The following is a 23,968-nucleotide window of genomic DNA, read 5'->3' as shown; positions in this document are numbered from 1 at the left end:
ATGAATGCAAAAGGTCCCGGCTGGGGCATATGCCCTCTACCAGGATGCGGCCGAAGTTTTGGAGAAGCGACTTCTCGGACCATAGGTGCACATCTGAGATGGCACGCCAATGATTTGGCCGACAATGGCAGGATAACGGAGATACAGGACATGGGACCCTGTCCTATTCCAGGATGTGGTTACAGGCTTGGAAACAATTCTCGAAAGGCTATTCGAGATCATTTCCAGACACATTCTGGTGTGGTACCACCAAAAGGTGCTGTCCAGGGTGCCTCCACAGAAATGGTTTCCACTGGCCCAGCCTGCCCAAACACCGCTCTAAATGCAGCACTTCTGGAATTCAAGAGACGCTTGCCTTATTTCAGAGCAGCTCATGCAACGCTGCAGAAGTTTGCGGATACTGCTGCGAGTGCTGTGATGCAGTCCCAACAAGTGGAGACACAGACCCAGCCACGTCCGCGGAGAACTAAAGAGAAAGAAGCAGAAGAAAAAGAGCGAGCTGCTATTCTCAGAACTAGCAATCTCTTAGGGTAAGCAACCGACACTTTCATATTTCCTCACACACGACGGCACAAGACATTTGCTAAGCCCGATCTAGAGTGAAACAAGCCAAAGAGAAAAGCACCAGCAAAGCCGCCGACCAGCACATCCGTACCCTCCGCGCCAACGCCCTCACTGCCCGCGCAATACTCGCTGACTTCGAAGACGCATACTCCCCTCTCGACACATCGGAAGTAACTGAAGAGGTTGCTGGAGCAAGGTCGAAGGTTGACGAAGCTGAGCGAGAGCTGAAAGATGCGGAGAAGAAGGAGGAGAGGAGGAGGTCGGAAGCTACTGTTTCGTTGGGACGGGCGGCTGCGCTGTTGGATGCTAAGAAGAAGTCTTTAGGTCTTGGTGTTGATGAAGCTGGGGGAGAGGGTGAAGGAAGTAGTAGCATTCCCATTCCTGCAGATCCGCTTACAGGCAGCGCAAATGACGCCAATCAAGCTGGGTTTGCAAATTCTCCTCCACAGGCGGCGCTCAAGGAACTGCCTCCTACAACTCGCCAGACGCGTAGTTCTAAAGCGCGCGCTGCTACGATGGGATCCAAGCGGAAGAAGGAGTCTATGGATGAGGGTGAGAATGAGGTGCCTGTTGTAGCAGGTGGTGAAAGGGTTGCGAGTTTGAGCAGGAGCTCGAGTAAGAGGAATGCCAAGAAAATGAGGGTTGAGAGTGTAGGTGGCAAGACTGAGGCGGGCGATGAGGAATCAAGTAATGTTCCCAGGAGGAAGGGCAGGCGGAGAAAGAAACTTCAAAAACAGCATGAGGATGAGGAATTTGAAAATGTGGCGGAGGAGGAAGAGGAAGACGAGGAGGGAGAAATACCTGTGAGGCGTACCACGAAGAGGAAGCGGAAGTAGAATGGCGTTTGTTTCCGAAGTTTCCGGACTTTGCTGTATTTGAGCTGTAGCTGGTCAGTTGCCTGTTTGACGAAGTACATGTTTGTTTCGCTTGTCGCATTTGCTGCGGTATGTAGATATCCAGGTTGATCGGAGTCAGGGAACAGGGATTCGTTCGTTTGTAGTAATATTTGCTTTCGTTTGATGGTTTCGTAGTCCACTTGTGCAACCAGCAGCCAGCAGCCAGCAGAAGAGCTTCTCGAACACTCTCAGTCCTTTTCACGCGCTCGAGATGACCACTCTGATCTTCAAAAATTATACCTACAACCCGACTGCTCCGCGCTCCAAGAGCACAGCAACCAAACGCAGACCTGCCCAGAACAGGTCAGCATCCTCAACAAGCTCCAGCAGATCACGTCGAGTGGTACATCACTCAGCACCCCACTGCTAGCAGCTAATGATGGGCGCGCTATGGGCCTATAATTTGAATTGCGAAAGGTACAATGGTGATTCAAAGATTTGAAGGTTGCGACATAAATGTGAAATTTCCCAAGGCACTAACAGCCCCCGTCAATTCCTCTGACCATTGCAGGACTGGCTTTTCCCCCCTCCCAAGCTCCTTATAGAACGTCAAAAGGGGCTCCGGAAGTCGTTCCTTTTCTAGAAGTCCGTCTTCATCAACGTATAGCTCAATGTACGCAATCATGGCCATTGCAAAGTCCCCAATGCGCTTCTCCCAGTCCCTGGCGTACAGAAGCATAAATGCCTCCAACAAAATATGAGATTTGGGGACAATGACGGGATGGTAGCCTGGCTTGAAAGATCCCGAGCCTCGCCCCGGCCGCCAGGGTGGCAGGATAGTCTGATCGGATGCAAGGGCAAAAGGTGATGGAAGTTCTTTTCCCGTTGGGGATGCGAGAGAAGTGTCCAAAGGTGGTAGAAACCAAAGAGTCTCGGATTGCAAATAGAGACATACAGTGACTTCTAGGCTCTTTATATGTGCATGAAAGGTTGGTGGCGGTGTTGGCCTCGAAGACGAGCTTGTGGAACAGAGCTTGACATCTTTACAGGCCAAAAGACTATCTATGTGAGAGAGGACCTGAATCGCAGGCAACATAGATTTATCCGGAATGACGAAGTCAATAGACTTATTATATTATTTAGCATATTTTTCGTGGTGGAATTTGATGATGCATACATACAGCGATTGCGGAGGGCACACCATGAACATTGAGCAGATAGTGGCCCCAGAGAAGGCAAGGAATCTGGGCCGAGTTGAGAGCGAACGCAATGGATGCCACAAATGCCTCCGAAAAATCTGGCATACTGCACTTTTTGATGTTGTCGTCAGTCCAGGAAAGTGTGGAGTTTGAACATGTGGTCTCTTTGCGAATCGAACTGAGATGATTCAAGGCGAAAGGTCGTGCAGATATAGCGAAGCCAAGGCTGAATTACCCTGTTACCAATGAAACTAGAGCGACCGTAATAGGCTAGCGTGGTATCTTTGTCAGCGCTTCTTGACAACTCGTGGTGAACCTCAACTTCCTCGAGATCCTCAAGCCATGATATCGACACCTCAACAGCACTTTTCACATCCTGAAAGTCAAAGTTGAAGCGCGCGATCCCTTCAATAACTTTGCCGCTCCGGAAAGCCAAATATGTCGGCCGCAGATAGCTTCACGTTATTCGGGGCTCTGCCCCTTGAATTACGCCAGCAAATTTGGTGCGAAGCGCTGTCCGTTCGCACTGTCTGGGCTGCGATTCGCAACCCGGCCGGCGTGAACCATGCACAGTTCAGCATGGCCTACATTGGCCCGGCGCCGTACTTAGCTGGCCTATCTTCCAAAGAAGCTCGGCGGCTGCTGGAACAAACGTACATGAAACCCATTCGCCGGCCAAGCGCCGGCGTGTACTGGGTGGATATGGACCATACAGTCGTATATCTGGGCGACTTTTCTGACACGATGAAAGTCATAGACAGCTTTCATGCTGATGATCTATGCAGGTTCAAGCACGTTGCTTTGGAATGGACCCAATTTGACAGGCTTGCCAGGGCCTGCCAACATCTAGCGAGGACATGTCCGGCTCTTTGCACGATTATTGTTCATCAGGCTGAAACCAAGGCCCGGGCCGTGGCGGGCGGTCCTTCCTCTAGATCCCTGAGCCTGGAAACGGCCGCTGAATATGCTAATATTCCTAGCCGCAACAATTCAGAATTGGGATACAAAGGGCTAGACACCGACTACTTGCGGTCACTTCTCATGGCATACTTTGGTGCTTCGCCTCCCCGGTTGCATATGCTACCACCAGGCTCGGCCAAAACTTCATACTGGTCTTGATTTATGATGTTAGTATCTTCAGCGTCACGCCGCCTACGAGTCTGGGCGTCTGAAGGAGTCGAAACGCCGGTATCTGTCTTCATTGGCCTAAAGTGTTCGTCCCTGTTAAACTTGATCGTGCAAATGCAAGTAGCCAACTCGTTCCACGATAGGAGTATATAATAAGCCTTGTATCACACCTCTGTTCGACAATCATTTTCGCTCTGCTGTTCGACATTGCATCCACCATCTTTATAGTATCACCTTTCCGAATTGTTTCCTATATCTTTGCCCCATACTGTCCAGTACCATGCCTAGCCTAGCCGAGCTAAACAGCGCCGCTTCGGAAGTTATTACTATCTTGAAAGGCATCCCGGAATACGCCAATGCCAGGGTTGCCGTTATTGGCGGACTGGCACTTTGGAACTATTTCCAGAATGGCAGAACTACTGAGGTAATTTCCCACACCCTCCTATCTCGTCTTTACTGAAATCCAATTCTAATTAGGATGTTGATCTCATCATAAATATTGATTGATCTCATCATAAATATTGATACTGCACCAAATTCTGTCAAGCAAACACTCCTCAACCTTCCAAATTCCCGGTTTGTTATGCAGGCACAATACTTCTATTACAAGAACCCTAGCGGTAAATATTCAAGTTGATATCACTCCAGGGTGGCAGGTTCGTTTTAAGCTCTCAATTGTTTACCTACTTCCTTTGGGAAATGTTGATAATGCGTTTACATACTGACAAAGTTACTTAGTCTCCCTATATGCCATCGGAGGCACGGGCGCTGAGTCAGATCCCGGCCGGCCACGTTCCATTCATCTCACAAATAGATCTTCTCATCTTCAAAATATACTCCTGCGGCTTACGCGCACAAGTTGCCAAGAAACGTATCGATGCCCAAGATGCCCAGCTTCTGTTACAGAACATGACGACACCGCTCCGCCTCACCGCCTCACAGCTCGCAATTGTTGAGCCCTGTATCACCGACGTAGTCGCCAATAGCACCAAGACTCAGGATTGGTGGAAGCAGTGTCTAGGTCTGGTGGCTCAAGAATCGACTCCGGCGCCTACTCCTGCGGCAAATGAATACTGGACTTGGAGCCCAGAATATCGGAGGTACTACCACTTGAACAGTGATGGGTCTTATGAGTGGGCTGCACAAGCTGGGTCTTCGAGTGGCCAGCAATCGAGCTCAGGCAGGGGCAGAGGTCGGTAGATGTGAGGTCTTGCTCCGATTAAGTCAGAAGAGCACACTGTGCAAGCCATGGGATGATCGAACGCCCTAGACACGTTGTTTGTCATTTGAGAAGTATTTTAGGCTGGTATAGCATATAACGAGATCTAGCATTGGTTTACGTGTGAAGATTTGTTTGGCAAGGACAGTGGTATAGCACGTTGTGGATGTAATCATGCGATCAGACACTATCGTTTAATTCGACTATCTTTTCTCCATCATATCCGACAGATTGATCAAAGTAATAACCCCTTTGGTTTGTGACTAGCCTCAGCGATTCGATGCCCTCTTTTCGCTCGACCACAAAGTCACAGTTATAGTGCGTATGCCCAAATGCCCATATTTTAACCTTCTCATTCTGGAAGCATTCCTCCTCAGACAGGTCGGTTGAGAAAGCGCTCGTAATCGGACTAGTAGCGTGCCTTGGATCAACTGCACGTGCATCTATTGATGGACTCCAATGTGTGAATATCATGATACGCACGTCAGAATGCTCAAGTTCCGCAACCTGTGTGTTGAGCCATGCAATGTCCCGCTTATGCGCTTCGTTATGCGAGTCGACATCCCAGCCATCCGTCACGAAGAAATCAATGAGCCCAACACTGACTGATTTTGAATTGCTAGCGGAGATGGAAGAGAACAGACTGCACCCAAGGATGACGATATTGGTGTCTGGCATGCGATAGACTGTGCGATCAAGCAGGATGAAGTCACCGAGCGTTGCGTTGTTGCGAACGTCTCTTTCGAAGGTATGAAGAATTTCCAATGTTTCCGGCCAGTTAGAGTGGTAAACTTCATGATTTCCGGAGACAAAAAACACAACTCTGAATTGATTGAGCTGTCGAGTCAGAAAGGCAAGGCAATCGTCCTTGTGTGACGCGACGTTGCCGATGTCGCCAAGGAGTGCTAGGTACGGTGCCTTTGGTATGATGTCGAAGATATCGTAGGCCTTTGGAGCTTCCAAATGCAAGTCTGAGATGATTTGGACTGCCATTGCCATGGGAATCTAGTTGATGGACAGTAATGTTTGATCGTGTCCTGTTTTTTGTGTTCGAGAATGCTTCAGGGGCTTTTAATGCGGCTTCGCTTGTGAACCGTCACCAGCCTCTTACAATACGAGACCCTGTAACCACACCGTGTCACATGCACTTGAACGGGAGCGACAAAACATTCTCCAAAACTATTGTTTTGAGCAGTTGGACCTGCTTTGGTTCGTGAGAGTTGGAGATTTCCAGTGGTGTATTTGGAATAATGAATGCGTTCTTAAATTTGGTGCTGGTTGGACGCCTTACTTGGATACAGCATGATCGAGTGCTTTCAGTGGACTTTCAGGAACCGAAGGAGTCCGTGAAATGACCGAAATTGAGATATTGAAAACTCACAAACTTACTCACGCAAGCATCAACACCACATGTACTCAATCCAATCCAATCCATTCCTCAATCATCCGGGTATCATATTCATCACCACTCTATCTCTTAATCTACTTCACATCTCCCTCCTTCCTTTCTTCCAAGTATCCATCAAAGCAGCACCGCCATCATCACCTCCTCTCCCCACCCCCCTCACCAACCACATACCCCCTCGCAACCCCACTCCTCCCCTGCTCAATACCCTCGGTTGCATCGGTCTCCGCAAAATCACTCCCTAGGCCCGTCCACGTCCGCTGGGTCCGAAGGTATTCGGCGCCGGGACTGACTGTGCCGTTGATTGTCGCTAAATCGCCTTTTGCTCTTTTGGTGAGGGATTTAGAGGTTTCTGGGTCGGTTGTCGAGGAAGAGGGGTTGGAAGAGGGCTGGGTAGTAGAGGTGGTGTTTGAGGAGCGCATGGGTCGAGAATTGGAGATATATCGACCTGTACGGAGATCGTAGACAGGTGGTTCAGATTCCGATTCCGAATCTTCATCATCCCCGCCTTGCTGCCCTTCTCCATCCCCACGCTCATCACTATTTCTCTCTCGTCCTTCAACAGTCTCCTTCTCAGACTCATCCTTAATACTCCTCGGATCCGGCAACCCCCCAAAATCCCCCCTCCAACTCCCATCCCACCCCCTCCCCTGCCCAGCCAACGCAACCCCCAACTCAAACGGCGTAACAACACCCTTATAAAACTCCCCTCCCTCAATCAAGCTACTCTCCCAACACCCCACCACGACCCAGCCGCCAATCTCGCTGAAATTCGCAAGCTTAGCGGCGTTGACTTTGCCTACTACGAAAGTATAGCTTTTCTTGCCAGCGGCGGAGATGAGTTCGCGGAGGGAGGAGAGTGCAGAGAGGTGGTCGGAGACGGAGAGGGTGTTGATGAGGATTCCGAGGATGGGGGCCGTGGAGAGGGTGATGAGAAGGGCGTAGCGTCGGCGGAGGAGCATGGAAGTGTTTGCTAGGATGGCTTGGGGGGTTGGTCCGTTTGATGTTGGGGAGGTTTGGGGAGCGTCGGTGGGGTAGATGTACATCTCCTTTACTCGACTTGTAAGCGTCAGGAGTAATGCTTTCGGCGGCTCCGAAATATGCCAAAGTTTATACTCTCCAAGACTCTCTTTGATAGTCTCTTCAACCAGACGGTTCGGTACCACGCTCCCTGGATCTCGTACCACTTCTGGCGCAACTAAATTCGTATATCCTTTCTCCCTCAATGAAGCTATCAATCGTGGTATGTGGATCTGATACGTGATATCTGCCATCAACAGAACCTTTTCTTCCAGCGAAGGGAATGTTTGTGTGAACGAGGACACGGCGAGCGGGAGTGACAGAGGTTGAGAAGTGTATATGTATATTACTGGGAGGCGAGTCGTGGGCGAGAGACAGGACCGGCCATAGTGGACTACCACGTCCGCGGCAACGTGCTCAGCCGCTATTTCATCGACGCAGCATGAGCCGTAAGACGTGTCTGCTAGGATGTAGAAGCGTATTCTCTCTCTCTTGTTGCCTCCTCCTCCAGATTGTGGGTTGTGACTTTTCGATGGCACGACTTTCGAGTCTGTAGATTCCGAGGTCGACAGCGCATTGAAATCAGTCTCCAGTCCTTCTACACCCCCGTCCCCCTCCTTCTCTTGTCCATCATTTCTCCTCCCTTCCTTCCCCTCCTCCTCCCTCCACCCCTCACAACCACTCTCCAACTCCCCAACAACTCTCCCCGCAACACCTAACATCCCATCCGGGAACTGCAGCGCCACTCTCCTCCATCCACCACTCCTAATCTCCCTCACGGTCCTCTGAATCTCAAATACCTCTCTGAATTCATCGTCGTCGTAATTTTGTGTGAAGGAGGAGCTGGAGAATGATGCGGGTGTGGGGTCTTCGAAGATGTGGGATTCGGGGGTGGAGAGGATTGGTGGTTGAGTTGGTGGTGCTGCTGTCATTCTGAAAGGAATGCGAGGTGGGAGATGGCGGATGGAGATAGTTTGGTTTAGGTAGGTAGGCCACAGTTTTGTGAAGATATCGCAATGTTTAGTTGGGTTTTGGGGATGGAGGGGTAATTCTTTTTTCTGCCGAAGGCGGTGGAATGCTTCATTGCAAGGGCTGTGATTCGCTAGAGAGATGGGAGCTCGTTTGCCCCTCCAGCTGTCAACAACCAAGTCAATCATGTTCCTACGGAATAAAGCAGTGCCACTGTGAAATAGACACTCTGAGTTCCATTCGGAGTCTTTTCCATTACGCCTAGCGCCGTTTCAATACCTTGCCAAAATCGCTCACTCGCTAGCTACATGCATACGCTATGGCAACCACGCAATGGCTTGCCATTATTGAACTGGTACAGAGAAGCAGTGTCCGCTCGCTCACCAAATCGCTCATTCGCTTGTTCGATCGCTGAGCTGACCATGCCTTGAAGGAAGAACAAGGAAATCGCTATGAAATCCTCCCCAGCAAGTAGAGGAAGAGACCGAACGGAAGTATTGTGAATTCCAAGCCGTGGGTTGTCCCTCTTCGCAGAATTCAGATGCAACCCAGCATCAAATATGTACCCCCCATCACCTCCATATAAAATCTTGCCTCATTACCATTCCTCCACATAAACCATGCATCCATCATCCTGAAACATCAATCATAAAAACCACCCCTGGCCTTGAAAACAAAATAGGCAAAGAAGCAAACCGAATGGGTATCGAATCGAAAACATATCGTCACACAGTATAACAAAACATACAATCAAATCCGGTCTCCGAAACTATATTCATCGAAATCCTTGATCGTGTAACCACCTTTCTGTATTGGAAGGACATAGTCATTCTTCGGACCAACACGGCTGCCGTATTCCCGCCGCTCATCTCTCTCCTTGTAATCTCTGCTCTCCTCGCGAATTGGCCATTCGTCGACCTTCTCAATGCCGGGTGCGTAGCCACTATAGCTGATGCCTTCAGGCTCCTTGCGAGTGTTGTTGCGACGTCCAGAGGATTTGGTGGAGATGCTCGCATTGATGAGGGTTGGAGAGCGCATGGTGGATGATCCAGCATCGCTAGATGCAGCTGATGGAGCTGAAGATCGAACAGATTGGGAATGCTGACCTCGGCGGGAAATCATGACTGGCGCCTCGGGTTGCCATGTATCACGGACAGTCCAGCAGTGTGAACCGACGTGGCTTGCCTCTTGGACGTTCTGGTTCGCTCCTTTCCATGGCGGTGTACCTCTTAGACGGGGATTAAGGTGGTACGAGACATCACTGGTGTAACGGAGGTTGGGAGTATCGACGGAGACCGAGGCCAGTGTTTGTAGGATTCCGTAGATCAGGACCCATCTACCGCGGCGAGCTGCGTATGGATCGACATCCCCAGCACGATCTCCCTTCTCAAACCTGACAAAAGCATCAACCAGATCATTGTTGACAAAATCGGATCCAAGTAGGTAAATGTTGGTCGACTCGGTATATGCCAAAGCAGCCTTACGCTCAGCCATCTTGTCTTCAGCTGGCTTATTCGACTTCTTGTTCGACTTGAATAGATTCTCCTTCGACTCGGTCCGAGCTGGTTGGGAATCCGGGACGAGTGGGTAAGGGTGGGGAATGTGTGGGAATTTGTGACGGTTATCGAATGCAACAAGAATATCTGTGAAGGGAAGATCTTGAGTATCAGCATCAAAACCTCTGTTGGTAGGATGAATAATATTCCACTTCCGACCACTTCTCTCCTCCGAACAATCCCAAGCGACCTCTCGATTGACCAAGTAGTCGTAGAGCGAACCAAAATCCTTCTGCAACTTCTGCGCCAGACCTCTAGTGAGCCATTGTTCATGCCCAGCAGGCTGACTTGGTGGCCATGACTCGTAAGTACTTTGGTAGTGCTGTAGGAAAAATTTCCGTAGGCGTTCGAATGCGGCTCGAGCAGGTGGAGGGTGAGAACTCATCATTGGCCACATATCTCCAAAATCAAAGTCAACGAAGCGGTTTTCGCAGTTGTTGATCCGGACTTGTACTTCTAAGCTCGCTCGCTCGAGAAGTGCTCTGGTAATAGGAGTGACATATCTGAAGTCAGGAGCACTCTCGAGTCGATGATACATTCCAGAACTGTGAACATATGCCTCTTTCCATCCCTCCTCCCAGCGAACAGAAGCACTTTCACTCCATGCAAGTAGAGCAGCCGCAGCAGATGGGTTCTCTCGTACATCATCAATTCCCTTGTTGACAATATAATCGATAATCATACCAGCTGCATCAATTTCATCTGGCATGTAAACCTCAAGACGATCATGTAGATCGCTTAAAGCTTGATAGAGATTCAGACCAACCAAGGAAGTTTGATACAGCAAAGCAAACACATTCCGAGTGGTAACTTGATGGCGAATTGTCTCGGTTTTGGATTGATTCACTGGAGCTGGGAAATATATTTCGTACGAGATCTGACCATCAAATCCACCAGATACGCTGCCTTCTGATGTTGGAGGCGTTGGATGTTGTTGGCGGCCTCCTTGAGCCAAATGAGGGGTTCGCATACCTGGAGAGCTGATAGGAGAAGGTGGCATGCTGAAATTGCTTCCCTCGTCAATTGAACCTTCACGAAGTAGAGTAATCAGAAACCGGGACTCAGTCTGTTCAATAACATGGGAGGATAACCTAAACGAAGGTGGTGGTCTGGATGCATGGTGGTTGTCGTGGCCCAAGAATATCAGGGTATCTCCATTGGGATCCCAAAGTTCTGGATCCTTCCGAAGCTTGTTCCATAGCATTGGAGGCCTTCCGTTACCCATCCAGCGCTTCAACTGTGGTCCTTGAGGAACTGCAGGAAGCTTACCAGCTGGTGGGGCGTGGCGCGGAAATTCTGGCTCGCCGGACTGTTGTCCTCGGTTTCTTGGTATCGCAGGAGTGATATAATCGCCAGTATCCAGCTCTGAAACATCATGACGATAAGTCGCCGAAGTGTTTGGCCTGTACTCGTTTTGGTTCTCATCTGACTTTTTCTTCTTCTTGCCTCCAAAAGTCAAGACTCCCCTAATCTTCTCACTCTGTTTATCCATCTTGGTCCTGAACGACGACTTCTCGATCCCGGATACATCAATGACGGGAACCTGCGGCTTGCGGACACGCGCATATGCAAGGTCGTCCGAGCCCCCGGAGACATTTGTTCTGATAGTGGAGATCTCATTGTTCTGACTCCTGTATGGGACGTCTATCGTGTACTGGGGCTGCCGGCCTTGTGGCATGGGAAAGTCGCCAATTGACAAAGCCTTATCGGAGGGTTGTTTGTCGGACTCTCCATCGTTGCTCACTGCACCTCCTGCGTCCCGCTCATTCTTGATTTTTGTCTTCTCCTTGCGCACATATGCGCTCCTGCCAGACATCTTGGTGCAGTATTAACGACCCTAGAGATCTGACATGTGTTGCAGCGAAGATGCGACTCAAAGTGTGGTAGGTCGATCCGGAAGCAAGATGCTTCGAGACCTTGATAGCTCGAATGCGCCAGACTTGATAACAGTTATTTGGAGGGGAGCAAGGGCAAATCCAGTATCCAGTGGTCTAGCAATGTATCTTGAAGAGGGGAGAATAGCGAGAAGTTGTCGAAATGTGGTTTGAAGTGGTTTAGAAACGATCGTGGGGGTAGATTTGAGACGCAGGGCTGTGGTATCTTGACGAGGCTGTATTGTTCAACTTCGAGACAGGTCAAATGTTAGCCGATGTTTCTTGAAGCTACAACAGTAACCACGAACAACGTTTAGATGAAGAGATTATACAAACCTCAAACTTGGGGATATGTACAGCTTATGCCAAGCAAGTGGTCGTTGCAACGGTTTTGGGAGCGGAAGAAGAGGACGGTAGCATGTGCGGGATGGGATGGAATGGAGGGGTGAGGATCAAGCCAAGAGACGGCTGAGTTGAAGCAAGAGCAGAAGGGCAAGAATTGCTTTTTGAAGGGAGCGAATTGAGGTACAGTATTAAATATTGTCGTTTGTTCTGATATTAGGTAGGCGCCAATTGAAGGTCGTTTCTGGGGAGTAGAAGCTATACAAAAGAAAGAGTGGAAGAGGATTGGATTTGACTGGAGAAGATGCTTTCATGGGGAAGGCAAGTCAGTGCAGTGCAGGGCCAAGCCAGGCATTTTCCCACGCGGTCCTCGGAGCAGCAGCAACAGCAGTCAGCCTGGAAGGGAAGAGCAGAGTCAAGCATCCAGGACAGGGACCAGGCTAGAATAGGATTGGCAGATCCGGGACATGGTGGAGTACTTTGTGATACTGTAAAGTACAGTAGAATTGGTGATCAAGCCCAGGGGAGGAAGCATTTATTCGCTGAAGAGCCCTGTCTGGTGGGCCAGACAAGTTAAATCCAGCCGTCGAGACCTCATCGCCGCCGCTGTCGAGATCCGCTGTCACTCCAGTCCAGCCTGTGTTATCCTCCGGTCCTTCGACGTCTTACAGGCTAGCATACCACCAGGACGCCATGCCATGCCACCAGTACTACCTGCATCTCCGAACACCGCTGATCCGATACCAGACTGACGGTACTTCCAGCAACACGCATACAGCAGGTAAGACAGAAAGTAGAGCCGAAGAGAACAGATATAGCCGAACAAAAGGCATCTGAGGTCTTCCACCCCCCATCTTGAGTCGATATCACGACCGATGTTTCTTTCGCCTGATGCGATCAGGCCTGGACTTGGGGATAACGTTCGGGGTCATTTGTGACCAAACTCTTAGCCGTCTCACTCCAACCCTAAGCCAGAGCCACCCCCGGCAAAGCAGCCCGGATATGCAGTACAGTAGCGTAGCAAGCGGCTTCCAGGGAGTGACAGCAGGGGGAGAAACTGAAGCTCCGATACAAGTGGATTCGCTTACACTCAAGGTGCGTGGCATGGGCATGGCGACGAGAGATAAGGATTTGGGTGCAGACTGGGGAGGGTATGATAGGTACTGTACTTATGATATCGATTTTACTCATCGGCCGCCAGACATGTGCTTGTTGCTCTGGGGGTGTGTTTCGCAAATTGTAAATTACTGAAGGAAAAGGCACACCGTTGTAATTAACTAACAGAAGCAGGCCTGGCTAGGACCAGTTCATGCAAACAACGAACCATGTTTACCACATGGCATTACAACAGTGCACCCGTTCGCGAGAGATACAAAAGATACGGCGATATTAATATTAAATTGCCAGTGTGGATCCTGGATCTTATCTTCCGTTCCTAGTAGGGCAGAGCAGAGTCATCATCTCCCAGGGTGTTCTTGAGTCTGTGCAACCACCTGCACCACATCGCATCTCCATCTCACCTGGTTCTACACACCATCGTCTGTGTGCCTGTCAATCCCCAAAATCAAGCCCAAAATGGATGCATTTCCCGTCTCCAAGAGGAAGGTATATCTTCACATCCAGGTACCAAGACAACCACCATCTGCCTTCCCTCGCCTCGCTTCTCCTCTCCGCATATGACGCACGATAGCGACTTGCCATATTGGATCCGGCGATATAAGCTTTGGAGGAGAAACAAGTCCAACGTTTCGTAGTCGGTAGCTACAGCAGCTCATAGCTTCAGTAGCTTCCACAGTAGCTCCAAGCCACGCTCTTTTCGTCTCCAAGGTAGGCGAGGTAGGTTTTCCTAACGGTCCGCTCCATACCGTTCGTCTCCGTCGAGCGAAAGCTTCGGACTCTCTAGCCCATCAAAGTCTAGGTGGCTACGGACGTGCTCTAGCTCCCAGGACAGGCTACTTATCATTGACATGGCTTTCAAAACATATCAACTGCAGCCCTTCATGAAGTCTAGACCTCTTTGCTAGATCTCGACTGTTCTATCTCTACAGGTCCCAGAACTTTGCACATGCCTCAAGCCTCATTATTTCCGGCCCAGCCGTCATCGACACGTCCCTTGTGCCACTCCTGAACAACAGACCGTTGATATGTACCTTCCCCTTTTCCCTCCTCTCTCGATCTTCCTGCCGTGTCGTCTCCCTGCCCGCCTACACAACATTTGCAGGTCAACCAACACTAACCTGCAGGTCCCCATGACCTCCCAATCCACCAAGGTCAAGGGCAAGGTCCAGGTTCAGGATTAGGTTCAATTGCGCGCCCTTTTTCCTACTGTAACTGCAGCTTCCAAGTCCAAGGACTAACTCAAAACAAACCAATCTGCTTCCTCCCAAGACCTGCCTGTCAAAAAGCCCAGAAACACCTCCTCTGTACGTCTGCATATGTGCAGCAGGCAGGGCAGGGTATGAAAGTAATGTATAACTTTCATTTCACTTTCGCTTTTACTTCGCATTTAAATTTACTTCGCTGTACCTGCGTAGAGATCCGGAAAAGGCTGAGTTTACTGTACGGGGTGACTGCGGAGGAGACATGCCCGCAAGCATGGAAATGTATGTACCCCAAGGTACCGCGAAAGTAAGTCCGTCTGTACCTTGCTGATTTCACGACTCGACATTATTTCAGAGCTGGAAAACGATAACTGGGTTTCAATCGAGGCAGCTACAGACCAATTATATGCAAACTCAAGTATAAGAAGAGAAAATTCGAAACAATTCAATACCAAACGCCATGCAAAGCAAAACAAATCAAAAAAGAAAAATATATTCATACACATTCATGATCAGCGCTCCTCACCTCACAGACCTCAGCGCGTGCGGTTCGTAAATCCCGAGCCAGTGCCAGCGTCAGGCAGCGGCACATCCAGGAACAGAAAGTCAGTGCGGGCTTGGACTTGGACGGGCTCTCCCCACCCCGCCGTTGGGGGTCTTGGTCCGGGCTGGGTCTTGGTCTTGTTGGTAGTAGTGTTGATAAGGGAAGGACCGTTTTGTAGTGATGCGTCGCCGCGTCGGCGCGTAATTGCGAAATACTGGATTGGGAGGCAGGTCGCTCGGGGGATAATGTTGTTCCGTGCTTGGAAATCTATGGAATTGTTGATTGGGGATGTGTTTCAGGTACATTTACAAGAGTGAATTTATGTAGGTTGGAATCAAAAGCATGAAGCTCGTGTACCTCTCCCCTACCCTACCCTATTATTTACAGCTCATACTCTCTCTCCCTCTCTCTCATACCATCGTAAAAAAAACCGTTAAAAAAATAAGTTCAAACCCCAAACGATTTCCCCTCTCTGCGGAGACATCTCCAACTCCAAGTAAAGTCAAAAGTAAAGTTTCACACGTAATCTGACATTATTATTCGCACTGCACTGCACTGTATGTAAAAATTGACGTTTTGTTTCCCTTTTCTTTCCCCCCTCAAGCCGGGTAAATTGTTCCTGCATGTGAACTTGTAAAGTAAAGTATCAAATAATCCCTACCTACTTTCAGCAGAACTACAAGTATCTACTGTAGCACTCGGCAGAAAAAGTCAAAATTGCGGGGAATCGGCGACCAGAAAGGCATGGCATGGGTAAGGGCAAGGGCAAGGGCAAGGGCAAGGGCAAGGGCAAGGGCAAAACGTGGAGATATCTCCGGATGGTCCGAAGATTTCGGAAGGGAACAGTGAGGGTGGGGATTATTCGCGATTTAATTTGATCCGAACTGATGTTTAGCTGTGTTTTTTTGGGGGGGAATTTTGTGCTGTTTTCGCGGTTCTGTTTATTTCTCTTCCTCGGAGTCAGTGTGTTCGATCGACAAGATAGAAAATCCGTTCCCCAAGTTGGGATTCAGATGAAGTGAACGTTCTTCAACCCTTCCATCTCAACTCTTAATTTTCTTCAGCCTTTGGACTTCTATCCAGTCGTTTCGATGTAGCTTATTTCCCTCGCTCCATTGAATCTTCCCTTTTATGGCGTTTCAAGAAACAAAGTATAGATCGCATCATCACACCACATCTCCTCGTATCACCTCCTATATGTTATCAGGTATATCGTGTCAGCAAAGGCGCAGAATTTCTTGAGACACAGTACAAGCCATGCATACAAAATCTAAATTTCCGTGCTGACCTGATGTCAGATTTCCTCGTCCCATTTATATCCCCAAAACTGGAAACTGTGGAGAAGTGGAAGAGTCGGTAAGATTCACGATGGAAAAGATCCTACTGGCTAGATTTGGTTTCATACTTTTGATTAAACAGGTGCTTTTTTGCTAAAGGAGGTACTACAGTGAGTGGTGTATGTCCTTGCTAGTTGTTGTTCTGTCAGCATTTACCCTACACCCCGAATCTCTCATAGCTTCATCTCCTTTTCTCGCCAACTTTGTAGATGACGGTTTGTCCAGGCTTCCTGTGATCAGGCGAGCGGTCCTACGTTGATATTCTTTTGAGGACTCTTTTGGGAGTTGAAATTTCGAGATATATATTATGGCCAAGTCTTGCAACCATTCAGTCGAGTTCTCTTTCGGGAATATCGTTGACTATTCTTTTGTCTGATGCTTTCTTTCCCCAACTTATCGGGCTTTGAGCCTATTAATTATTGATCTATGTTGTTTTCATATCTCCTCGCACGAGTCTTCAGCTTGAAGCTCTCTCAAGCAGCTGCATTCCCTCGAAGTTGTGTTGTCTGAACCCTCTGCAATCGATCAGTCGCTCTTCTATTTGGACAGACATTCTGTGTCCCTCTTATACACCCGTTCTCCAAAAACCAAGCCATTCATCCTTCGGCTCTGAAGTCTCCACACTCAAGCCCCGGCTCTTAAATCAACTCTTCCACAAAATCCAATCATCACACCTCACCGACATCAATATCTTCAACCTACCCAACCCACCCCACCCCAATGCGCCTCATCCTTCAGCCCTCTCCACGATTCAAGTCCAAAGGTCGAGGTCCAGACCCCCAAAGCCAGCAGGGGGGAGCTCATGCAGCTAAGACGTGGCTGCTGCAGCACTGCAGCTGCGCCGTTTGCAGGATTGCTGTAGATTTTGCCACCTACAGCTGCGATGTGCAACAAAAGAAGAGGGAATGAGGCGATAAGGCTGGAAGCTGTGGTGATTGAAGGCGTAGGGCTTTGGGAGACTGGTGAGAGGATTTGAAAGGGTGGGATTTGAGGGGTTGAGGGGCGTGGTTGTGGGGGAGATGAGGAGGTGGCGAATTCGTGGATCGAAGTGGCAAGCGAGGGGAGCTTTGGAGAGCTCTAGGAGAGCTCTAGGAGCTTGCGATGTCTAGTTATTTGAAGAGCAAAGGATGGTTCGATACATGGAGATATATAAAGAAGCTCGAATACGCGCAGAATGTGCCCGAATATACAAACAAAGCTGTCGAGTTTTGTGCTCTGCTTTGAGAAGTGACATGCGGCGTTGCAACCCGATTGACACCTGACCGAGGCGACGAGGCTACGCCGTGTCAGCCTTATGCAGAGAGCTTATGAATGTCAAGCCGGAGAAGTCTACAGGTTGTGCGGCTCTATAGTTGAGGTGATGGACTGCTTCAAATAGAGTTACTTTTGGATTACATGCTGAGGCATCAAGATTCAAGACTTGAGTCGATCCGCGTACACACTCGGACCTCGTATGGGTATGCGAAGGTAGTATCTATCCTGAGTATGACCACGGAGAGATTGGGAATAAGGAGAGCTGTTTCCTAGAAGCTTCAGACCCTTTGAGTTTGGCTATTGGTACGTCCCACGTTTGTGTTATTTGAACAAAGTAACTGCTATGATGGCATTAGATACGATTGACATACCTGCTGACTTCCTTCCATCCAACTCAAAAACCACAGCTAATAATATCCTCATCAAAGTTATTGTCCAGGTTCTAAATTCCTGTACTCGGCATAAACAACTAGTCCCCAAGCAAATGCGAAAGCGAGGTCTTAATTCTTGACGGACGAAAGCTTGACCGAGCTTCTCCTGCAGGTACTAGAATCTAGTGGCAAATTCCTCAGTGGGAAGGAAATTGATAAGATATGGTGTGTACCGCATGCCTTTGAATTGGTTTCGCCAGGTTTGGAAGAATAGGTATCGAAGTTGAAGTCTTTCTTACTGAAAACTTCCGGGCGCACTGGACACCAAGGCGAGATGGCCCCTGTTCGATGGATACTCCTGGGTGTCTTGAAAAATGCAATACACGACTCCTGAAATGTCGAGACCATAGTTCTCCCAGGCTTGAGAATCCAATCCTTGCTCATCAGACCTCTTAGATGGTTGATCTGAATATTTTTATGATGTCAAAGCACGATGAAAAAGCGCGGTGTAAATATTTCGCTTAAACACCAAGTCTTGACTGACAACCTGAATCGTAAGTCTCCAGAAATTCAACCAATAATAACCACGTGAAGGTAAGCGTCACAAGAATAGTGATTATATAATTATATCACTTATCAATAACATGTGCATATGGATGGACTGGTCGAATCAAAAGCTGCTGCAAGCGAGCCTGCACATAACAGCTGACAACTAGTCTATTTTGATTCCTTGACCAATACCGATAACCAAGAAAACAAGGGCTGTAGCACGATCTTATTTTCAGCAATCTCGAAACTGGGTCAAATAACCTCGGGAGAGGGAAAAGCCAGCAGTCTGGGGAAGTGGGTAGGGCCTGACGATCCCCCGCGAGGACGAATCCTTGGAAGGAGATCATGAGGACCCCTATCCACGGCAAAAGAAACTGCTTACGAATGATTGACTGTACACTTTTACTCAGGTTTGGAATTATGGGAGATACCTGCTATGTCTGACGGAAAAAGAGGTCAAGACCGAATCCGAACCCGAACCCGAATCCAACTCAGCTCGACCTGTGGTACGAGTAGTGGTGTAGAAGCATTTAAGATTTGACGGACATGGACTGAGAAATGGGCTGAGGAGAAGTAAATACGAAGACTCCGAAACGCCCACACTTAACCCTATGCAGTCATAAATCAACAGCGAAAGAAATATGTTCCTGGGTGGTATCGGAACTTCGGATGTTGATGAACTTACCAAGGCTGGCATGCTCTGGCTCATACCACTTTAGCCTTTCTATTCTGTCTTGATAGACTACAAGTATAGCTAGTATTTATCGGCTGCAAATTGGATATGTCAAAAGTAATTGCAATCCATCCCGGTTTCCTACTCTGACGAAGCGACATAGCCTAGCTTCATGCCTGGCGTTAAAATTCCAAGCCTCAGGACACCACGCAGGATGGGAATTCCTCTTTCGGCGCTTTTCTCCCTCACGAAACCAACAAAAATTTATCCATTTCACGCGGCCTGTAGCAGTTTGCTTACAATGTTCCGCCGGCGAAAAAGCATGCTCTCACGCCATAGCTATACGACGCCTTTGCTATCATTGACTAATCGATCCTGTTGCAGGCGACTAACCCTCTTTACACAGAATGCAACCTCTAGTACTGATAATACAAGACGCAGATCTCTCGACTTCCTTGCGTAAAGTGGAGAGAATGCAACGACTAGTCTAGCACGGCATTGAAAGCAAACGCAAACCTGCGCAAAGCGGCAAATCGAACTGATTCCCTTCTCAATTACGACACAACTCTTATATCCGAGACCTGCAAATCATACGCTCACGCGACTCGAGACAGATGAAGCTGCAGCCTTCAGCGCAATGAACCTGTCACGAACCGGGAGATCATATCGATGGCGAGGACAATGAAGGGCTTTATTCCTGCTCCGAAGGGGCGAGTACGTACAACAGTTGGACACAAGTATTTGGAGGCGTTGCAGTCGAAAGTTAATGCAGACTCCGATACGTCGAGCTCGCCGTCGCCATCTGGAGAGGAAGGCCCGGGACTGAGCTTACTGGTTCTTGGAGTAACGTCTGGAACGACGATGCATGACATTGACTTTGCTCTATGTCGATTTACACAAGATTCACCTGAGGCCCCGCTATGTCTGGATATCATTCAGGTAATCATGCCCACTTTATATTGCGGAACGCGAGTTGACATTCTCCCAGTATGATTCTGTTATTATGCCCTCAAAGATCCGAGCCGATATTCTGTCTATGCTTCGAGAAGATGCAGCTCCGCCGAGTATGCTCTCACAAATGGATGCCGAGATGGGCCATACTTTCGCAGATGCAATCCATATATTCGCACACAAGCACGGAATCTCAGTGGATGATATAGACTTGATTGGTTCTGGAGGACAGTTGATTACATTGACTGGATCCCCACCCCAAGGACAGCATCGGTCGAACATGTGCCTAGGAGAAGGGGCTGTGATATCGGCAAAGACGGGAGTTACAACAGTTTCGGATTATCGTACAGCAGAGCAAGCAGTCGGAAGACAAGGCGCTCCTCTATTTGCATATCTTGTTGGGTTACTCCTTCATCATCCTTTAAGGATGCAGATATGTATCACTATCGGTGGCATCACAACTGTTTGTTTCATTCCCGCCGACAACAAAGGCGGGATAGATGCGATGTACGATTGGGATACTGGGCCAGGAACTTCGATGATCGATGCTGCATTCCGACGATTTGGATTCGATCCAGCAGAAGACCATGGCTCTTATTTACTTCATGGGAATATCTGTCAGGAAGTAGTGGAAGAGCTGATCAACAACGATAAGTATCTGAGCACTCGCCCACCAAAAACAACAGCAAGGGAGATTTATGGCGATGCTATGGCCAACCAAATAGTTGACATGTGTGCCACACGTGGCTGTACACCAGCGGATACAATTGCAACCTTGACCCGCTTCACATCAGCAAGCATAGCTCATCAAATGCTAGAATATGGACCCGGACGAGATGCAATAAATAATGCCGATATCGTGGTTGATGGTCGCGGAATGTTCAACGTGCAGCTCATCCAAGATCTACAGACTGAATTCCCAGGTGCAAGATTTGGCTCTTTTGATAAAACGGGCGTACCTTGCAATGCGAAGAAAGCTGTTGGGTTTGCAATGCAGGCCATGGAGGCCCTACTCGGTAGAGCTCTCCCTGTGCCTACCAATGCGAATGTCAGGAGACCGAACACTATCACTGGCAAGCTTGCCCCAGGCTTGAGATGGAGGGAAGTCATTGAGAAAAGTGTGGTCTTTGGAGGAGCTGGGAGAGGATGGGAAGGCTTGCCTGAAGTACGGGAGTTGATTGTGAAGCAGAAGGATTAGGTGTATGCTCAGCCGGAAGTTATGTCAGGTTTCTGTCACGCAGAGCATTTGCGGCTTGAAACTACAGTCTAAAGGGTTCTTGTGCCGCTGCATTCTGCGTTTCTTCGGCTTATGGTTTGTTTCTTAGCACCAAAATAAGTCTCGGGTGGTACCAATCCTGTCAACACCGATTCATCTTTCTGAATCAATAACTTATTCTCACTCTAGAACATAGTGTATATGTTGAGCGGATTTGAAAGATTCTGGCCTGAAATCTTTCCCCCACCCATTGGGTGGACTGAGGATCAGGCACCATCCAGTCAACGTTCAACTGAGTCACCCGTTGGCTATTTTCGTGTTGTCTTTTAGAACTGTTTCGTATATTCCAGTCTTTCTTCGGCTTCAATTATCAAGCAAGCTGTGGTTTGACCAGGTATTCACATCAAATCGCTAGCCCTTGCCATCGGACTCCTCTCGTACCATTGAGATGGAATACACCTCCTCATCCAGTCAAAACAGAGCGGAACATGAGTACCTATGCACTGCCAGAAATCCCAAAACACCAGACGTCAAATCTCGGCATCTCCACCAGTCGGCAACGTTGACGCCACGAGTAGTGACTTTGCCGAGTTTGCTTCGTTACTGCAAGTAAGCGAGCAACGACGGGATGGAAACTTAAAGTCAAAGCTGGGAACCACTCACGCGGTAAAAATAAATTACTACCTAGGTAAATAAACTTTCTTCTCCCTGAGGATGAAAAGCGCCAATAAATATAGGGAATCATTTGAACATATCTCGCTCCTCTACCCAATCTCAAACCTCCTTCTGCTTCAAAATACACGGACTACATACATTCACCTACCTGCCGCAAAGGCATTGAGCCTAGACTCGAGATTCCAGCTTCCAGTCCCTAGAGTCCAGACCAGCTGCAGCAGCCTGAACCCACCCCACCCCACCCCACCAGCACGGGAATTCCCACCTCTCGCTCCTCCTTCCCCTCTTCCGCTAACCAGAACGGTCGCAAACCTGACCACGGGACTGGCACCAGAACAGTTACTAGTGGACCACCCATCTGGGCGGCACACACCTGGGCACCGCACCGCACCGCACCATCAGCCCTGCGACAAATGCAAACTCCCGTCTCCAGTAGTAGTGGCTGGGCTGGGCTGGGCTGGGCCATACAGGTACCTACTTCCGCACAGCTGGGAATAATAATGGACTGTGTATCCTTATTTACGTAGGTACCCGATCCGACATACCTCTAGGCGCGTTCCAAGTCAGCTCGGGTATTATTATTGAGTCTCATGTCATCTCACTACCTAGAGTTGGTACAGTAGTAGTAGTAAACCTACCTTGCTGTTTGTTGTCAGCCAGCCAGCCCAGCGTGCCGTCGCCGAAACGGAACCCACCCAATGCGGGAAGTGGGCCGGATTTGCAGTGCATGGAGAATCGCATGGCGCGGGATTTCAGGGTCCTAGGTCCTGGACTCCTGGGTAGGTACTGGCTAGATGGGTGGACGTCGAGAAGTTTGAGTTTGATAGGTAGGGAGAGGTGGACGAGGTGGTGCACAACCTTACATATTTTGCGCATGCCCTCCCTACTTTCTGGCTATTTTCTTTTACTCTTCTTGATTTTTCACTTATAGAAGATTGACACGATATTTACTTTCATACAAGGCATTCATCTCGTCAATCTGTTCGCAGGAGACCGAGTATCAGTCGAAGCGCCTTGACGATTCACGGCACTAGTCAACCCCAAAACCACCAAAATGGTCATCTACGCAACAGACATGTCTCCCACTCCCTCACCCTCACCCTCACCCTCACCCCCCTCCTTCTTCTCCTCAAAATCACAATCCAAACAACCACACCACCACCCCACACCATTCCCCTTCTTCCCCCTCCTCCCCCTCGAACTCCGCCTCCAAATCTACAGCGAATCCCTCCTCCAACACCCCCGCGTCCTCTCCATAACCAGCACACCCACCTCCTCCCTCCACTGCCCCTCACCACACTCCGCTCTGCTGTCTTTAAACCGCGAAGCCCGCCGCGAAGCTCTACAGTCCTACCATTTAATCCGGGATCTGGAGGGCGAAAGTGGGTTTTATTATAATCCCCACCTGGACACCATCCATCTTACGTCCTCGACGAAATACTCTTCTTCCTCTTCTGCAGATATTGCGGACGGTGCAGAAGAGGGAGGGGAAGGGTGGAGAGAGGAAGGAGAGGAAAGGGATGGAGAGGAAGTAGCAGCATCCAGCACATCCACCCCCCAAACCAACTGGCTCCTCCACCTCTCGCAAATAACCTCCTCCCTCCCCTCCCCGCTGGGAGTCTACTCCCTCGCCCTCCGCGGGGTATCCACTCTCCCGCCCTCCTCGGCATTCCTCTTCTCGGGCGGCAGCAAAGTCCGCGAGATGTTGATGCTGGTTGGACCGGGTGCGCATAGGAGCGGGGCGAGCACGTATTGTGGGGTGAGTGTGGGCTTTATGCGTAGGATGATGTGTAGGGAGATGGAGAGGGCGTTGGAGCTTATGGATCAGGCGGGTGGGTTTGAGAGTGGGAGGTGTCCGGGTTTGGTCCCGCTGGTGGGGGGTGGTGAGGGGGATGTGGAGGGGAGGGTGTTGGAGGTTTGGGGTGGGGGGGTTTTGGTCGTTAGGTGAGGGGGGATGGGTCGGTT

The 23,968-nt window shown here is 49.3% G+C and overlaps 9 protein-coding genes across 9 annotated transcripts; 5 read left to right on the top strand and 4 right to left on the bottom strand.

Moving 5' to 3' along the window:
- Window positions 1–1,890: 1,890 nt before the first annotated feature.
- Window positions 1,891–2,704, bottom strand: ONS95_006253 (uncharacterized protein; the record flags this gene model as incomplete). Its single annotated transcript, XM_058499706.1, has 2 exons — window positions 1,891–2,526; window positions 2,582–2,704. 2 exons carry the CDS (start codon window positions 2,702–2,704, stop codon window positions 1,891–1,893), a joined length of 759 nt encoding a protein of 252 aa, XP_058350750.1.
- A 333-nt stretch (window positions 2,705–3,037) lies between these two features.
- On the top strand, window positions 3,038–3,718 carry ONS95_006252 (uncharacterized protein; the record flags this gene model as incomplete). Its single annotated transcript, XM_058499705.1, has 1 exon — window positions 3,038–3,718. One exon carries the CDS (start codon window positions 3,038–3,040, stop codon window positions 3,716–3,718), a length of 681 nt encoding a protein of 226 aa, XP_058350749.1.
- Window positions 3,719–4,007: 289 nt separating this feature from the next.
- ONS95_006251 (uncharacterized protein) lies at window positions 4,008–4,234 on the top strand (the record flags this gene model as incomplete). The annotated part of the gene is made up of 2 exons (XM_058499704.1): window positions 4,008–4,151; window positions 4,205–4,234. The coding sequence occupies 2 exons, from the start codon at window positions 4,008–4,010 to the stop codon at window positions 4,232–4,234; spliced, it is 174 nt and encodes a 57-aa protein (XP_058350748.1).
- Window positions 4,235–4,474: 240 nt separating this feature from the next.
- Window positions 4,475–4,927, top strand: ONS95_006250 (uncharacterized protein; the record flags this gene model as incomplete). Its single annotated transcript, XM_058499703.1, has 1 exon — window positions 4,475–4,927. One exon carries the CDS (start codon window positions 4,475–4,477, stop codon window positions 4,925–4,927), a length of 453 nt encoding a protein of 150 aa, XP_058350747.1.
- Window positions 4,928–5,126: 199 nt separating this feature from the next.
- ONS95_006249 (uncharacterized protein) lies at window positions 5,127–5,974 on the bottom strand (the record flags this gene model as incomplete). Its single annotated transcript, XM_058499702.1, has 1 exon — window positions 5,127–5,974. Exon 1 carries the CDS (start codon window positions 5,943–5,945, stop codon window positions 5,127–5,129), a length of 819 nt encoding a protein of 272 aa, XP_058350746.1. The 5' UTR covers window positions 5,946–5,974.
- DPH2 (Diphthamide biosynthesis protein 2) lies at window positions 5,975–8,303 on the bottom strand (the record flags this gene model as incomplete). The annotated part of the gene is made up of 1 exon (XM_058499701.1): window positions 5,975–8,303. The coding sequence occupies one exon, from the start codon at window positions 8,301–8,303 to the stop codon at window positions 6,489–6,491; it is 1,815 nt and encodes a 604-aa protein (XP_058350745.1). The 3' UTR covers window positions 5,975–6,488.
- A 787-nt stretch (window positions 8,304–9,090) lies between these two features.
- Window positions 9,091–11,712, bottom strand: ONS95_006247 (uncharacterized protein; the record flags this gene model as incomplete). The annotated part of the gene is made up of 1 exon (XM_058499700.1): window positions 9,091–11,712. One exon carries the CDS (start codon window positions 11,710–11,712, stop codon window positions 9,091–9,093), a length of 2,622 nt encoding a protein of 873 aa, XP_058350744.1.
- An 8,118-nt stretch (window positions 11,713–19,830) lies between these two features.
- ONS95_006246 (uncharacterized protein) lies at window positions 19,831–21,310 on the top strand (the record flags this gene model as incomplete). The annotated part of the gene is made up of 2 exons (XM_058499699.1): window positions 19,831–20,100; window positions 20,150–21,310. 2 exons carry the CDS (start codon window positions 19,831–19,833, stop codon window positions 21,308–21,310), a joined length of 1,431 nt encoding a protein of 476 aa, XP_058350743.1.
- Window positions 21,311–22,252: 942 nt separating this feature from the next.
- ONS95_006245 (uncharacterized protein) lies at window positions 22,253–23,951 on the top strand (the record flags this gene model as incomplete). Its single annotated transcript, XM_058499698.1, has 1 exon — window positions 22,253–23,951. Exon 1 carries the CDS (start codon window positions 23,058–23,060, stop codon window positions 23,949–23,951), a length of 894 nt encoding a protein of 297 aa, XP_058350742.1. The 5' UTR covers window positions 22,253–23,057.
- Window positions 23,952–23,968: the final 17 nt, after the last annotated feature.

Source organism: Cadophora gregata (genome assembly GCF_030347475.1).
Source record: "Cadophora gregata isolate MNR1 chromosome Unknown scaffold_17, whole genome shotgun sequence".
Taxonomy (NCBI): Eukaryota; Fungi; Ascomycota; class Leotiomycetes; order Helotiales; family Ploettnerulaceae; genus Cadophora; species Cadophora gregata.
Note: the sequence above shows the minus strand (reverse complement) of the source record. Positions and strands in the feature narration are given on the sequence as shown.